The 18,233-nt window shown below is 42.1% G+C and overlaps 1 protein-coding gene across 1 annotated transcript in view; it reads right to left on the minus strand.

The window, feature by feature from the left end:
* LOC136151242 (uncharacterized) overlaps nucleotides 1–17,906 on the minus strand; it is a 389,476-nt gene extending 371,570 nt beyond the window's left edge. The window contains exons 1-2 of the mRNA XM_065912186.1: nucleotides 17,780–17,906; nucleotides 16,944–17,416 (exon numbers count right to left, since the gene is read on the minus strand). Of these exons, the coding sequence (XP_065768258.1) occupies nucleotides 16,944–17,416; nucleotides 17,780–17,906 (600 nt within the window). The remainder of the gene's footprint in view (nucleotides 1–16,943; nucleotides 17,417–17,779) is intronic.
* Between the last annotated feature and the right edge of the window lie 327 nt (nucleotides 17,907–18,233).

Below are 18,233 nucleotides of genomic sequence, written 5' to 3' on the forward strand. Positions count from 1 at the left end.
TTCAGTTCAATAGCTCAAGAAAGTCAACTAAGGGTCTCCCAAGTTTTCTTAAGTATAAACGCCAGTCTTGTATTTTCTTGGCATCTCGGAGCTCTGTACAGGAGCTACCTGGAGCAACCCATGTTGAACCAATTTAAACAAAATTCCAATTATCTTATATTCATCAAATAATCACTCCAAGTTTCTTGCCAAAATGGGGAGCTGACTTTGGAAAACAAAAATACTACGAAAAGATCAGAAAATACAAAGGAGAAATCATCCATTTTCTCCTGGAGTTTTGTGTGCAAAAGAAAATACTAAATAAGAACTAATTCCAGATAACAATGAGTATTCAGGGCTTCATCATTAGTGTTAGACGCTCAGACGTGTCTGACTCTTTGCGATCCCATGGACTGTAGCCCGTCAGGTTCCTGTTCACAGGATTTCCTAGGCAAGAATACTTGAATGGGTTGCCATTTCCTTCTCCAAGGGATCGTCCTGACCCAGGGATCAAATCCTGGTCTCCCACATTGGAGGTGATTCCTTACCACCTGAGCCACCAGGGAAGCCCCAATACTATACCTTAAGATAAGAATTACTACCATTTTACAAAAGAGGAAGTTGAGGCTTAACAGAAGATAAGTAATTTGCTCCACTGTAACACAGGAGAAAATCTGAATCTCAGATCAATGGAAGCTTGGTCATGGATGGACCCCAAAATTTAGAGGGTCTTACCATATTTTACACAATCTCTAAATGATGACTTTTTAATTTTGTAAATTTTGTTTCAGTTGTATAGCTGATACAATTTTTCTATCAGTTCATTGACAGGACTCTACATGTGTCCCACTCAATAGCTTATAAAATCCAAATTTTACATCTAGTTAGCAAGAATAATTACTTAAAATAGGAGCCTCCAGATGGTATAAACATGCGCTATCCAATATGGTAGCCACTAGCCATATGTAGCTTTTAAGCACTTGAAACAAGGCGAAGCCAATTTGAGACGTACTGTAAGTACAAACATACAGGACTTCAAAAACTAGAAAAGGTAAAATATTTCATTAATAACTTTTATTTTGATTACATGTTGAATTATATGTGAGTTAAAAATATATTACCAAAAATAATTTGTTTCTTTTTCCTTTTTTAACGGAGCTATTAGAAAATTTAAAATTACACACGGCTCACTTTTGTGGCTCACATTATATCCCTCTTGGACAACACTGGATAAACTAAGAATACTCTATTCTCATCTTCAGCACAAGATAAATCACAAAGTTGAAATCTGAGTCCTGGATAGCGAATTTGCTAGTTAAAGTTTGCTACACCAAAACATGTGGACTGTAATCATCTTTCAATCATTAGTTCATTCAGTTCAGTAATTATTTACTGAGTGACTGCTCTGTCACAGGCAAAACAAGAAAAAGTCTAGGGAATTTTGTAAGGAACATTTTAGGCAAGGTCCCAGTCATACCACTTAATACTTCCGTGATAAGGCTGTAGCTACCAGCAGTAAAAACTAACTGGCATATTCAGAGCATATTAAAATATGGCAGATTGGGAAGAAAATGGTGCCAACAACAATGCAAGGATCTCATTAATTGGACATGTGGAGTGGGCTGATTTAAAGCTAAAACTGTCTCTCACCAACTTGAAGCTTAATCAGAAGATAAAGTAATCATGCAAATTCACATTCACTTCAAGGGGGGGACGAGTTCTCTTTCAAACAGAATCCTTGCTTCAACCACGTGCATAGCCATGAAAGTGAAAGTCGCTCAGTTGTGTCCGACTCTTGGCAACCCCGTGGACTACACAGTCCATGGAATTCTTCAGGCCAGGATACGGCATGGGTAGCCTTCCCTTCTTGATTCCTGGGATCAAACCCAGGTCTCCCCCATTGCAGGCGGATTCTTTACCAGCTGAGCCACCAGGGAAGCCTCCATGCATAGCCGTGGTGGAGATCAACTACATTCCACTTTAGCCATATTACTGTAGTTATCTGCTAGACTTTCTTATTAAAATCAATGAAAGTGACCAAATCTTGTAGTCTAGGGGTGTAATAACATTTCTACATGGCATCAGGCAAGTGTTTTTGAAAAAACGAATCTCACAGTAAATATGTAAAGAAACCACTCCCTACACTCTACGGATCAACAAAAGCAAACTTAACATACTCCACAATGCTACACGGTAGGTGATTTGCCTTTCCTTTGCAATCAGTTTAATAATATCGGTTAAATGTTCTAACAATTTATTTTAACTATTACATGGCTTTAAAATGTAACTGAGATCCTAGAGGAATGGTCTTAGAGGAGACCTTCTTTCCCTACAGAAGAAAAACAAAGAAATGACATAATACAGGGAGAACATAATATAGAATAATGTGGACCACAAGGCTGACTACTGAGTCAAGATTCCAAATTCTTTTCTACAGCTTCCTTATATGTAAAAACAAACTGTTTCTATTTCCCAAAGAACATGATCCTGCAGTGCCCATTCAGTTAAAGTCCTGGTAAATATACTAAGCGTTCTGCTTGAATAAGAACTAAGCTCACAGTTTCAAAATGACATTTCATGGAAGATTTGAGCAGAAGACATTTTGCGTTAGGACCAGAAATCCCAGAACATTGTCATTTAGATACTGTCAGTGCAAAAGAAGAGAAATCCAGCATGAAGGTGGTATCTAATTAAGATGTCAAATCTTTGCCTGGAATGACTCGCTTTTCTTGTTCTGCTAGATGAAGTCTTCTCAGTGGTATTATTAATATTCCAGCATAGCAAAGGAAGTGCTACATTAAAAGGCAGTGTAACTCCAAACTTTAAGATGCAATAAACTCACAGGAGACTAAGCCTTGGGGGTATTAATTTCTTCTTTTGCAAATGAATAACCAATCTAGCTGGTCTCACTTCTCTTCCAATAAAATTTTAAATACTAGTCTTGAGGCTCTGAATGGCTGAACCAGTGAAGTCAGTTAGTTCAAGTGCTTGAGTATTTGAAGGCTTATTACGTGCAGAACTCTGAATGCTGAGAGGAAGAGAAGACACTGCCTGACTCTCAGAGAGTTTACAACCTTTATTAATGTCCTAGGGCTACTACAATCAATTATTACAAACCCCATGGCTTAAAACCACAGAATTTTTATTCTCTCACAATTCTGGGGTCCAGATGTCCAAAATCAAGTTGTTGACAAGGCCATGTGCCCTTTGGAGGCTTGTAGGGGGTGAGGAGTCTATTCTTCATCTCTTCTAGCTCGCGGGGGCCACTGGTATTTTGTGGAATGTGGCCATATCACTCTAACCTGTCATCAAACTTTTTTTAAACTACTGAATGTACTGATTTTCTTATCAAGTAAAAGTCAGTTATATCCATAGACGCAAAAGCAGAGTCTTGAAGAGATATTTGTATACCTATGTTTTAGCAGTACTATTCACAATAACCAAAAAAAGAAGCAACCCAGCGTCCAGGCAGCTGACAAATGGATAAAAAACCTGTGGCAATGCAATGGAATATTATTCACCCTCAAAAATGGAAGAAATTTTGACATATGCTACAACATGGTAGAATCTTGAGGACATAATGGTAAATAAAGCAGTCAGAAAAAGACAAATGCTGAAGTATTCCATTTACATAAAGTACCTAGAATAATCAAATTCATTCTGCCACCAATCTTCACATCAGTTTCTGCTCTGCTCTGTGGGGATGACCTTCTGCCTCTTTCTTAGAAGGACACTGATGATTAGATTTAGGGTCACCCAGATAACCCAGGACAGTCACCCCCCATCAAGAGCCTTAAACACATTGGCAAAGACCATTTTCTTTAGATGGTAAAGTTTATAAAAGGTCAGGACCTGATCTTTTTGGGAAGCAGGGTTATCAGCCATCAAATTGAAATGTCTAAAAATGAAGCAAAGCAAAGGTGCTACACCTGAGTTGTAACAACAAATTTTCTGCCTGAGTTAGGGAATGCAGTCCAGGTAGCCTAAACTGGGATGGTTCACCTGGGACTAGATGAGGCTCTGTTCTTATCTTCTCTCAGGAGTTCTCAAATGATTTTGTGAACGACTGAAGGGTTCCTTTCAGCCCAATAGTGTTTATCATTCTGGTTGCTCTTCTGGTCTCTTGTTTACTACACCATCTTTATTTTACTGAATTTCTTCATGCTTTTTCATCCCACCCCACTATAATCTGGTACACTGTTTTTGTTTTTATTGTTGCATTGGTCTCAGGCCTCATCTTTTCCCAGCTGTAGTAAGCAACTTCCTCATATGACCCAAGAGACACAGAAAAGTTTCTGCCCCAAATTATTACACTCCAGGACACACCACACTGCCTCAAATTCCTCACTTCTCTTCTCTGAACTAAAGCCCACCATTTAAATTTAAATATTATTTTGGAGTGATTACACATTAAACCATGATGTTACTGAATCTTTAAGAAAGAAACCTTCAGGTACATTACTTCTGAAATATACATTTGTCGAAACATTAGCTTTGTGGAGTTTTGTTAATGAAGACTCTGGGAGTTTAAAAATATATATACAGGCAAACAAACAAAATCTAAAAACCAGAGAGACCATGATTCCATATTCAAAAAAGTAAGATTCTAACCACTGGACATCTCAGAGCATCTAGTGGACTGGCTGAGCCTCCAAAAGGGCTGCACGATGTGTTGAGTTCCCCAACATACTCAGACACTGACGCCCTTTCTCCTTTTAAGCTACATGAGGGTAGGAACCACGTCCATGTTTGCTCAACTTTGTGTTTCCAGCCTCTAGTCCAGTCCTTACATGTGGCTGCATGGTGGATGACAGACGGATGGATGGATGGGTGCGTAATTGGATGGACTAACATCTTGCGAGATTCGATGGTTCTGGATGATCAAGAAAAGAGGACAAAGAGAAGGAAGGAGAGAAAATGACAAAGGAAGGAAAGGGGATTGAAGACTTCCCTGGTGGTGCAGTGGATAAGAGTCCACCTGAAAATAGGGGACACAGGTTCGATGGTCCAGGAAGGCTCCACATGCTGCGGAGCAATTAAGCCCGTGCATTGCAACTACTGAGACGACACTCCAGAGCCTGTGATCTGGAACCTCTGAGCCCGCGTGCTGAAACTACTGAAGCAGACGCACCTACAGCCTGTGCTCCCCAAAAAGAGAAGCCACCGCAATGCAAAGACTGAGTACAGCGACAAAGAGTAGCTTCTGCCTACCGCAACTAAAAAACCCCTTGCAAAAGCAATTAAGACCCAGTGCAGCCAAAAATAAGTAAATACAAAATAAGGAAAGGTGATTGAAAGAATGGGAACTGCAGACGGTAGCAGTCAAATCTCCACTGCATGACAATTTTTCTTGAAGCGGGTTTCGATCATGAAGTTGACATTAAAGAACATTCACAGATGCTTTATGCCACATCTTGGTTGGAGGGGCAGTGCTGTGGACTGAATGTTTGTGTCTCTCCCTAAATTCATACACTGAAACCCTAATCTCCAGGGTGATGGTATTTGGAGGGGAAGCCTTTGGGAGGTAATTGGGTTCGAATGAGGTCATGAGGATGGAGGCTGAGGATGAGATTGCTGCTGTTAAAGGGGATGAAGAGACCAGAGATCTCTCTCCATCAAGTGAGAATACAGCAAGAAGGCAGCCATCAGCAAAACAGGAAGAGGGCCCTCACCGGACACCGGACCTGCTCACACCTTGATCTTAAGACTTGCCAGCCTCCAGAACTAGGAGAAATAAACATCCGTCTTAAAGCCACAGAGTCTGCAGTATTTCGTTGTAGTAGCCCAGGCTAAAAGATAGGCACATGGCACAGTGTCTGCAATCAGAGACACCTGGGTCCAACACCCAGCTCTGCCCTTAACACCGTCCATTCCCTCCCTTGCAAAACGTGGCTGCTGCTGCTGCGACCCCATAGACAGCAGCCCACCAGGCTCCCCCATCCCTGGGATTCTCCAGGCAAGAACACTGGAGTTGGTTGCCATCTCCTTCTCCAATGCATGAAAGTGAAAAGTGAAAGTGAAGTCACTCAGTCGTGTCCGACTCTTCACGACCCCATGGACTGCAGCCTACCAGGCTCCTCCGTCCATGGGAGGAGTTTCCAGGCAAGAGCCCTGGAGTGGGTTGCCATTGCCTTCTCCAGCAAAATGTGGCTAACAATGTCTAATTCATGGGGTGGTTGACAGCTTTAGAGATCACTTCCCTAAAGACTAAGGATCTAGGAATCTCTGAATAGTTCCTTTTACTATATACTTTTATCATCCAAGAGCTCTGCAAAGTGCTTCATATAAGCACATGACTTAGAAATATTACTTAATTGATGTAATTAGTTTCTTTCCTTCCTTCTTTTCCTTTTATGCTCTGGTTTCAACTAGGTAAAATACAGTCACATAGTTCAAAATTCAAATGATACACAAGAATATACCATGAAAATTCTCCCTTCTTCCACTGGACCCAGGCATTCAGTCCCTTCCTAAAGCATCCAATTTTACCACAGGAGACTTTCAGTCAACAGGTGCCTATAAATTAGGCTAATTCTGAGTTGTTTTAAGCAACTCAAAACAAGATGCCCTATTGCTATTCATCATTCCAGAAGGTCTCCCACTAAGGTAACTTCTTTCAGGTAGCTTGCTACTAGCTGAATTCCTTATGTGGGTTAATCAATAGGCTTGTTAATAAAGAACCACCCCCTATAGTCCTCACCCATCACCAAAGACTCAGAAACCTTTGACCTAAAAGTGATACTCAGCACAGCTTAGTTCTTTTTAGATGACTGAGAAGCTCTGTCTTTCACCAGTCATTTTCAACATCTGAGTCAAAGTAATGTCTTAGAAAAGAGCAGAAGTGATAGCAAATGGAGAGTTCTGATTTTGGAAATATACTAGATTACTTTTTTTAAGCAACATATTAGGATTCAATATTATTCCATAAGAATAGGAGGCAGAATCTGAGATCACCGGGGTGAGCCAGGAGCCACCAAAATTGACCAGCTGTGAGGACTGAGGTCTAAAGAAGGTGAAAACCAACAACAAAAAGAAATAGCAAGGGACTTTCCTGGTGGTCCAGTGGCTAAGACTCCACACTCCCAATGCAGGGAGCCCGGGTTCAACCCCTGGTCAGGACACTAGATCCCACATGCTGCAACTAAGACCCAAAGCAGCCAAATAAATAAACAAATATAAATATATAAATATTTTTTTAAAAAGAAGCATAGCAGGATATGACCAGACAGAGTTAAGGCCAATGACCTAAACAACTGAGAAGCGCAAATGGCCAGGATATGCAAAGATAAACTATTTGAATCTGTGCAGTAAGTCATGGAATTTGCATAGCAAGCTGAATCAGTAGGTAAATAAGAATTAAACTGATGCAAAGCCAGGAGTCAGAAGACAAGACAGGAATTACAAGCTGCTCAGAATAAGTCTCTTTTCTGGACACCTAGATCCCCTCCTATGTTCCAAAGATGATCTGGATTACAAAGTCGGTGTTAGCCAAAACCATTCCTAGCTTCAGAAACCTCAGCACACACAAAGACTGGGAACTCAGGAGGCCACCCCACTCAGCAAAGACGTGGCAACAGAATAATGAGAACATGATCCTTCTTGCTCTTGTTATCCTGCTTGAATCTAAAATACACTCTTACAGCCATTTAGTTAGAAACCTACACGGTCTGTTCAGGTATCCTAGTTTAATCATAACAGTCAAATGAGAATTTTGAATTTGGCTGCAGAGTCGGGCAGAATTCAACAGAAATTTTTAGAGAAAAACATTCCATGAACTTTCACCCAAATTCCCATGCTGAGACAAATGCTGAAAATGTATTACAACAGAACCAGTGTTTATTTATCCAAAGACAGGATGACAAGTGCCTTTCTTTTTTTTTTAGTTTTTTTGACTCTACTCATCTGCAAAACACGAAAGAAGCTGAAAGCATAGGCTAGGAATTTTTTTGTTACATTACCATCTCTTTATTATAATCACTGAGGTCAAATACAGTAGGTTGTATTTCAGCAGGGTTGTCACGTAACTAACTGTGCCAAGCCCCACAGGACTCTACACTCTACACTAACTCACCATTAGGAGCTAGCATGCTTGATGCACTAGAGCAGTACATGATTCTTCCAGGGGAACAGGGCAGACAGGAAGGAACAGCTCTCTAGAATGTCAATTTGAAGGTGAAAGTGAAAGTCGCTCAGTCGTGTCCGACTCTTTGTGACCCCACGGATATATAGTCCATGGAATTCTCCAGGACAGAATATTGGAGTGGGTAGCCTTTCCCTTCTCCAGGGGATCTTCCCAACCCAGGGATGGAACCCAGGTGGGGGCTAAATAGAAGCTGAGTTGGAAACATGGGGTCAACTTGCAAAGTGAGAGCCAAGAAGTGCCCACATTTGGGTGTTCTGAGCTTGGGGACAACTTTCTTCTACATCTTCCCCACATCCCAATGAAAGAACTGAAAGGGACTCAGTTATGCGCTCAGTCTCACCCATAATATCTAGGGTTCATCCTTCAGTCCAAACAGGAGCTATGAAGACGTAGGCCCAGACCAAGTTGAACCCCAGGGACACAAAATGAGGGCCACAAAGTGTAGGCAATGGGACTTCTGGTGTGGAGTGTCGAGGGAAGTTCAAGTTCTCTTCCTCCTTCCAGGATCAAAAAGCCCTGGCTTTTCAGAAGTCTCCTGATTAAAGAACCCGTAACTCCTAAACTGGCTTTTCCTCCAATTGCAACCCAAAGTTCCACATCTGTATTTCTGTCCTTAGTCTTCTTATGCCACTAAATGTACAAATGTGTATGGACTGAATTTTACCAAACTCGAGATTCTCAACTTGTTTAATATATTCCTCAATGTCTAATCCATCACATCCATAAAGCTTTCCATCCATTCATCTTTACATTTTGAAAATCTGAACAAGAGGCCAGCATATACTTATGCTCAGTGTTTAATGATGACATTTAAATGTAAGTACGATAAAATATAAAAACTGTATACTGCTGCCACTCAGAAAAGATACCCACACCATCAAAAAGGTCAAGTTCAAACAGGCCAAGGCCAAGGGAAAGGAAGCAAAGCTTCTCCAACTTGGCCAACTTCTGCTCTAGACTTTTAGAGAAGTCTCATTCTCCCTACTGAAGCTGTAAGACCCAGAAGGCTAAGACCAATCCTAGGACGACGGAAAAAAGGCACAGACCCGGTCACTGAGGCCGACTTCAAGGACACCAAGAAGAACCCCTGGAGCGTCAGAACAGTCCAGAACAGCTGCTCGCCAAACCAGACGGCCCAGAACAGAAGTTAGATCTCTGGATAAAGAGTATGTCCTTACATGGATGGGCCTCCCGAGTAGCTCAGATGGGAAAGAATCTGGCTGCAATGCAGGAGACCCAGGTTTGATCCCTGGGTCAGGAAATTCCTTGGAGAAGGGAATGGCAACCCACTCCAGTCACCAGAGTTTCTTCAGTAGTATAGGATTCACGTGCACATTTAATTTGAAAGAAGAGAATTTTTAAGATATGCATTTGGGGGGGGGGGGATACAAACTTCAATCTATAGCATGAATATGTTGAAACCTAAAAATATCAGAATTACAGTATTTGAAGGTGGGGGTCTTTGGGTGATGATCGGGTCACGAGAGTGGAGCCCTTGTGAGTGGGATTAATGTCCTTATAAAGAGCTCCCCGCCCCTTGCCTCTTCCACCATGTGAGGACAGGGCAAGAAGACAGACTCTTTGAACCAGGAGGCCAGCCCTCACCAGACACAGCACCTTGGTCTTGGACTGCTTAGCCTCCAGGACTGTCACAAGGAAATTTCTGCTGTTTATAACCCACCCAGTCTACAGTACTTGGTTCGAGCAGCCTGAACTGACAAAGACAATGCATTTGTGATGATGTATATATATTCCGACATTCCTACCTAGATTGCATATTGCTATCTCATGTGACATGAGATACATTTAAGATGGCACCTAGTGGCTGTTTTATTAAAACCATATTTCAATCCAAGCTTAAACTAGCACTTGCCATCATTCCAGCCTGTCTCTCCCCACTCTTTCATGTTCAGCATGAATCAAATGGCATAAGCATCCCAAATACATCCAGTGAACACCCCATGTCTCATCCCTCCACATTTTTCCACACCCACTCCAAGCCTAGAATGTTCTTCCCTTTGACTCCATGTTAAAATGCTAGGCATCTTTTAAATTCCAACTTGGGGAAGTCTTCCCTGATCCCAAAAGGCACTCCCTGCCCTGAATTAATCCTATAGCTTGTATACAGCATTATTACCAGTGTTTTTGCTTTGTTCTGTTTTGTTTAATGACTGTCGCCCCTATTGTGAATGGCAAAGGGTATAAAGTTAAAATATAGTCCTATCTTATATTTGGGTGACTTTGAACAAGTTGAGACATCTGAGTCTCAATTTCTTCTTCTATAAGATAAACGTAGATATTATTATCCCATCTCTCACACTATCATGAGACTTAACTAAGATAACATGTAAGAGCACTTTTTAAAAAACACTTATTTATTTAGCTGCATTGATTCTTAGTTGTGACACGCAGAATCTAGTTCTTTAACTAGGGATCAAACCCAGGCTGCTCGCCTTGGGAGTGGGGAGTTTTAGTCACTGGAACCCCAGGGAAGTTCCAGTGAGAGCATTTTATTCATTATAAAGTACTGGCAAATTTTATTTAGAATAAAGAAGACTTTTTGAAAATTGGTAATGGACCACACAAATTAGAAAAAAGGATACAATCTCTCACCATTTATAAAAACAGCTCTAGATAAAACTACCAATGAGCACTGACCTCCCAAAACCCTAACCTGGAAGGTCTATTCTCAACTCTCATCTTGCGCAATCCATTAGCAGCACCTGACCCAAACAACCTTGCCTTCTTTCTGGATACACTCTCCTCACTGGGCTTCTACCACTTCTAAATCTAGCCCCAAGACTTTCCTTTCTATTCTCACTCCCTTGGTGATCACATCCACTCTTATGGCTTTAAACAGCATTTAATTTCTTCCAACTCATTAATTTGGATCTGTAGATTTCTTCCCCCAAAATCAAACCTGTGTATTAAACTGCCTAGATGCTTTAAAAGTACCTTAATGTGTCCAAGCTGAGCTCTTGGTCTACCCCATCCCAAGGACACACTTCATCTCAGTTCATGGACACTGGGTCCATTCAGGTGCTTGGGTCAAAAAAATTTCAGATCTGATGCCTCTTTTTCTCTCATACTTTCTAACCGATCCACCAACAAATTCTCCAACCAAAGTATCTTCAGAATCTGGTCCCTTCTCACTAGCTCCGTGCTGCTTTTATCCTCGTCCAAGCTGCCATCATCTCTCACTTGACAACTGAAATTGCTTCTTAAATGGCTCAGTTTCTGCCCTGTCCATCTTTGATCTTGTTGAATAAACCCATCAGAGTCATTGTGTGACAACATTAGTTATATCAGGTCAATCACTGGTTAAACCCCTTCAGTGGTACCCTGTCTCCCTCAGGGAGACACAAAGGGATTTAAGGATCCATGTGATCTGCTCACCATACTCCTATTTCCTCTCTGACCTCACCTCCCACCACCTTCCCCTTTGCTGAGTCTACTCCAGCCACTATTCCCACCTTGCTTTCCATGGATAACCAGACACAGGTCATGCCTCTGCCTGGATGCTCTTCAGCCTGATATCACATAGCTCATTCTTTCACTTCCTTTATATCATTCCTCAAATGTCACCTTCTCCATGAGGTCATTCCTGGCCATCCTTTCCTCCTACTCCCCACTGCTCTTTCCTGATATTTTTTTTCTCAATAGTAGTTGGCGTCTTTTAATGTATATTCTACTGTAAGTAGTAAAAACTCCATCAGTACCAGAATTTTTATTTCTTTTGTATCTTTAGTGTGTAGAGCAATGCCTGACACATAGATGCCATATTACTTATAAGAATGAATGAGGAAGGAATGAATGCACAAAATACGCTTCACAAGTCCGTGATACATGTATTTCTAACCACCCGTATCTTCAACAATAAAGGGCAGAAAAACCATCAAAGTTCTTAGAAATGACTGACAAAAGTCAGAAAATTTGCTTTTCATTTACTTATCAGATGCCTACTATGTGTTGCATTTATAATTTTGGAAGGCAGAGCTGAACATTAAGATTTCCCACCTATATAAGTTTCTTACGAGTACCTTGGCCGATTCTTCTGGTCTCAATAATTCAAACTAATCCATGTCAACAAACAGTTTTAAAAAACCAAAACTATAAGATAATATAGTAATTATCAAACTATTATCAAACTATTGATATATTACTACAGTAATATATCAAACTATTACCAAATACTTAAGGTAATTAAGTATCTTTGGTTCTAGCCTAAGAATCACATCACATAGAAAAACTTTAAGGAATGCATGACTTTTAAATGCTGTAATTACAATTATATTAGTAGTTGCTATACTAATGAATATAATTTGCTGATTAAAATAGATGTTGCCCACAAACAGAAAGTTGTGGATACATCTAGAAAAAAAACTTTTCCCATTTTAATATTGATTTATTCCATATTTTTCTTTTTAGTTATCATTTTAAGGCAACTATCTGCTGGTAAATTACAAAGGAGAAGGAGCAGTACTTTAACATTCTCACCAAAAACTTCCGAAGGGTAAATGAATATAATCTTCCTCAAACTAAATAATCACTCAGGAATAGCGATGTATTTTGCTAAATTACAGATCTAGAAAATGAAAATCCAAGACTTTAAACTTCATTTCACAATGACACGCTATTCTTTGAAGTGTTGTTTATACTAACTGTGAGTTTTCAATTTAAATAAAAACCATTCTATCAAAAACTAATATCAGAAAATGCACTGTGGTTCTTGATTTCCTCATCAAGAAATCACTGAACCATCACTTTATATCATAACTAAAAAGTAAACAAACAAATTTTTTAAACTATAAGTTTACCCCTCACTGACAATACTGAAAATAGAGAATTTGTGTAAATCAATTCTAGACACTTGCTCTTATCTCAATTTACAGAAATTTCTGTAAGGAACAGGAAAGGCCACATAGTCCAAGAGGAAGTCATGACCTTCAGCAACATGCTTATACATAACAAGATTTAATAAGTGTTTGTTGAAGTGAATTACGCTTACCTGAATAAAAGGCTCGAATAGAATATAGTTTTAGAGAAAAAAAGAACTCATCTTAACATGTGAAAACTTCCATCCAAATTGACTTTGAATACTTCCGTGAATACTTATGGTTAATGTGGCTTAAAACTTGCAAGGCAGTCAACAAAGAAAGTTGAAAGTATCAAAACATCACCAATTCATTATGAAAGGCAACAGTAGTAGGTTTTTTTTATATATAGCTAAACATATTTACAGACACTTACCCCTTTGCTAAGTTTTTTTCTTACACATATGGTTTTTAAAAATACATTCCCCACAACAGTAACTTTATGGGATAAGTGCTATGATTCCCCACTTACAAATGAAAAAACTGAGACCCCAGGAAAGCTAATAAACTGGTCCAGGCTATCAAGATGAGGATTAAAACTCGAGTCTGTTTCATTGCAAAGTCTGTTTCTAAACCTCTGAGCCCAACACTGGGTAGCCATTAGAACAGATTCAAACATATTCACTTTATACATTTGTAGGTAAAATATTTGCTGGGAAATAATGCTGCAGTTCAGAGCCCCTCAGAACATTCCAGCAGATAAACTTTTGCTGAAAACGTTTCAGGAAATCTGACATCTTCATACAATGCACTTTGCCGAAAGTATACTTCACAGAAATTGTAAAGCCTATTTCTTGATCCAATATTCCCTGAGCTAAACAGTTATAGGAAAATAATAGTTAGTAATACACACAAGTTTTCCACATCAGTAACTCTATGATGTTCAACTCTATCAGTTTAAAAATGAACTTCCCAAGTGAGGATGCTCCTTAAGTATAGAAGGAATCAACAAATCATAAAACCTTAGAGCTAAAAGAGTTCTTCCAAGTTTATTGAAACTAATCCTTCATTGTATAGATGATAAACCAAAGTCGAGGCAGGTGAAGTACTTTAACTTTCTACAACTAAATAAGAAGCTAATCATAAGATGTTTTACTTACAGCAGGATAAAAATATTTCCAATTCCCAATTATCTTTTTGACCAGACCTTATCATTTCTCAGTTACAGTAATATATCAATGATATTCTCCAATTGTAGCACTTAAAACTACCTTGAACTTGAACCATTTTGAGGATCAAATCCTAAACTTAAATAATTTCAAAGCAACCTAGCCTAAACAAAGAAAACTCTGACTTTTCATGACACATAACTGCTGAACAAGGGAAGTAAATACTGTATCAAAATACTTTTTATAGTACCAACAGTATTCATGTGAACTTTGAATGGCTTTTTCACAGAGATGATGAAGAATGAATTATAAGATGTAAAAGAAGGAATATAAGACTCTTAACGGCCACTATAAAAACTTAATGTGTATCATAAAGATTAAACAAATGTTCAGCCTCTGTTGGTTACTACATAGTAAAGTTTTTATTCTGATAGAACTTACTATACTTTATATAGACCCCAAGCTAGTAGGAATTCATTTCCTTCTGACCACTTTTGGATTTTATTTATCAAAATGAAATATCAGGAGTGTCCAAAATGAATGCAAACTACAGAAGTCCTGCTACTATAGAAATGTTTGCTGTGATATTTAAAAGCAAAATCAATCATAGACAGAATAGAATACCTGCCTATCAGACCCATCATTGTTACATAACTTTCCTTTGTAACTATATAACCATATTCATGACATGTGATAATGTCGAAGACAGTCAAATTAATAAAGTTTCCTTAGAAGTACCAAATCATCATCCCAAATGAAAGGGAACCTACAAAAACCAGTACAAAACAAGGAACTCTAAAGTCATAAATCACTTTGAACAGGCAACAGCTCAAAATAACTAGAAAATTCTCTAAAAGCATAAGCATCAGCTCCCAAACAAAGTACCTGTAGAGTATTTAAAAAGCAACATACCTTCTTTAAGATGGACAATTCCCAGTGATCAAACAGTAGTAATCCACATAGGGAAGGCATCATCAAAAATCCCAACAACTTTGAAGCAACTCCAAAGAAAAAAGTTTGGCAACTTTTCATTCAGGAATGACGCTGTGGTAATGGTACCTCCACAATGTTCACTGATAGAAAGATCCAGTAAGAAGGATGCAGAGAAGGAGGTGGGAGGACTTCTGATGTTTTCTAGATGCTGACCACAGTAATCACACCTGTACAACTGAAATTCATTAGTGTCAGCTTCCGAGTCATTCTGCACACTCAGCTTCTTTTTTTAAAAAAGTAACTTTAGCATTAACAGATTTCTTTCTTTGACATGAAAATTCGAAACCGGCATAGTTATGGCAGCTGAATCATTTCTCAGTGCAGGTTTTAATAATGGATACCCTATACAAAATCATAACTTTAAGAAGTTCAAATAGACAGTCTTTGGCTGTTTCCTCCAGCTATTTGATGCCAGCGAAGTTTGATGGTTCATCTGTCCTGTCAAACCGTAAAAGGCGGGAGATAAAGGCAAAGGGTGTGGGGTGGGGATAGGAAAGGAGAGCGGTGATAAATCACCTTGGTATTTGGAACCATCTCACAAAACAAACCTGAAGATAATGACCTAAATTTGCATTTTCCAGTTCAGGATTCCTGTTCCACACATTCCTAGTATTCAAACTATGGCTAGAACATGCTACCTTTGTACACTTTCAACAAACTCTCAACTTCTGTCCCTAAATGTCTTTTTATGAACCAAGGGACGGGGCAGATAAACAACTTTTGTGGTCAAGTGCGAAAGGGCTGAAAGAAATGTCCTAGAAAGTGGAGAAGTGTACCAGTGGTGCAGAGTTCGCCTCATCTGCGCCAGAACCAACCTAGAAACGCTGGGAACTGACGCTACTTAAGAAACAAAGTCAGGGAGTCTCCTTGTGCCGGTAAACACTGAGGGAATCGCGCTGCGCCTCCACCCCGCAGAAGCTCCAAGAGCCATCCCTCTTTTGGGCGGGCGTGGCAGACAGAAACAAAAGGTTAAAACACAGAAGGCGGGGCGGGCTGCTGGGTCTGGGGAGCTTCTGGCGCTCGCGGTCCCCTTTCTACTCAAACGCGTTCAATTGGGGCGGGGGTGGAGGCCGCGTGAAGTGAGAGAGGTGATGCTGGATGGCCAGGACCGCATAGGTTATCCTGGGTGGGTCGTGAAACTGAAAGGGGCGGACGGGATGGCGGACTCCTAACTAGTGGTCCAGGCCCATCCCTGCATCCCTGCATCTCTGACAAGTCGAGAACCTGTGGCTTCTTCCTCCTCCCTACCTCGGCCCCAAAGAAAACTTTCTCAACTCTTACCAGCTCGCTCTAAACCCCTGGACCACAAACACGAGGGTCCCATCCCCTACCAGTCACACCTCTTCTGCGTTCTATTGTTGTAGCTTTGGGTATGGTGCCTAAGAATCGGCACAGCGCTCCGCAGACGGTTAAGTTATAAAAACGCTGAGGGACGGGCCCCCAGCTTCTCGATCTCCTGCCTTCGCAGGACCAAAGTCAGGGCTGGGGTGGGGGTGAGACCCGGCACAACCCCAACCATCGTGGCATGCCCTCGGGTCTGCGCGCAGCTGGGAGATAGGCGAGGCAATGCCCCCCTCGAGACACCCTTCCCCATCCCCCCAGCTCCTCATATAAAGAGGCACTTGAGAGAAATGCCCGCCTGGCTCTTGCCTATGAAAAATAAACAAATAAAACAATCTGTGCAAGTTCCTTAAGGAACAAAAGAGAAGGGACCCGAGAGTGGGGGGAAAGGAGGTACAACTTGGCCAAACTTCGCCACCGGATTGCTCCTCCGTCCTCCCAAGGGCGGGGAAGCCGGGCGCATCGCGGGGGAGAGGGGTAAACAAAACCACAGTCCCCACTCACCTTCTTCCCCACTTGGTCGCACTTTGAAGAGACACTTCCCTTGTCGCGGTCCTCGAGGCGCTCGGACACTTTGGTACGGCCTGACAGCGGAGAAAGTCGCGGCGGCAAAGTTGCGAGAGGGAGATACCCGCGCGTCCGGGGGAGAGGGGCGGAGAGAGAGTTCATCAGAGTTCCCCCTTTTGTTCCAAGTCCCGGAGCAGACAAAGAGGCGGCGAGCGGCGGCAGGTTTCTCCTCTCACCCCTTCTTCCTCTCTCCCTCCCCTCCCCTCCCCGCCCCCTCCCTCTCCCCGCATCTCCCGCCCGGCTCGGAAACCTAGGAGGCGAGCCGGGGCGGCTCCGGCCCCAGCTCGTGGCAACTCTGCCCCGACCCTCTCCGCCCACGACCTCGCTCGAAACTTTCCCCGGGAGATGCCCGTCTGGGCCCCTCCACACCCACCTCACTTTTACTGCCTGCCGGTCTAACGCGCTCAAGTCTACTGGGAGGGGGTAGAGAGAGAGGAATCTCCAAAATCATTGTTTCCGGGAGATGCACCTCTTTGTTTGCACTTTCCCTGCCAATCAATGTGAGCAATCCACTTTGGCATCGAGTTTCTGTCAGTTTCCCCTCTTCCCAGGAGACCAGAAGAGACGGGTAAAGGGGTTCACCCCAAAAGATCCAGGCGCGTAGACAACTAGAGGTGGGGGGCCCCTAGGCTCTCCATCCTGGCTCCTCCACTGGAATCACCCCCTCCACCCGGCACACCAAAAGAACTCAAAGGGGCGTCAAGAGGTGTTAGAAAAGTCTGTCCCCCGCCCCTCGCCCACCACCACCACCCATTCTGTCCCTTGGGAACTGCCTCTAATCCAGAGGACGAAGCCCAGCTCGGGGGCCCGCCGGGACCTCCGCCCCTCGGGACTACCTGTTGCTGCAGGCGCTGCGCGACTTGGTCCAGGGCGCCGAGGGCAGATTCCCACCTCGAGCATCGCGCCCACCCCTCAGGCCCCAAACTTCTCCGAACCACAGCCCGCGACGCCAAGGCTTTCCGGGTGACCGCGCTCCCTCTGACCCTGGAGCCAAGCGCTCCTCACCGGTTCTCTCCTCTGCACCACTGCCTTGTCCTCGCTCCAAAAATCGGACTCAGGGTCCTTGGCCGCCTCCCCGACCTCTACCCCCTGGCAACTCCAAGCATCCCGTCTTTCCCCCTCCTCCCCCACTGCCTTGCCCAGGCAAATCGGGTGTCCCGGACCAAGAACAGCTCCAGACCCTCCTCCAGATCCTTTACCAGTGTTTCCCCGACTGTCTGGACTGGG

The sequence above is a fragment of the Muntiacus reevesi genome, chromosome 20 (assembly GCF_963930625.1).
Source record: "Muntiacus reevesi chromosome 20, mMunRee1.1, whole genome shotgun sequence".
Lineage (NCBI taxonomy): Eukaryota > Metazoa > Chordata > Mammalia > Artiodactyla > Cervidae > Muntiacus > Muntiacus reevesi.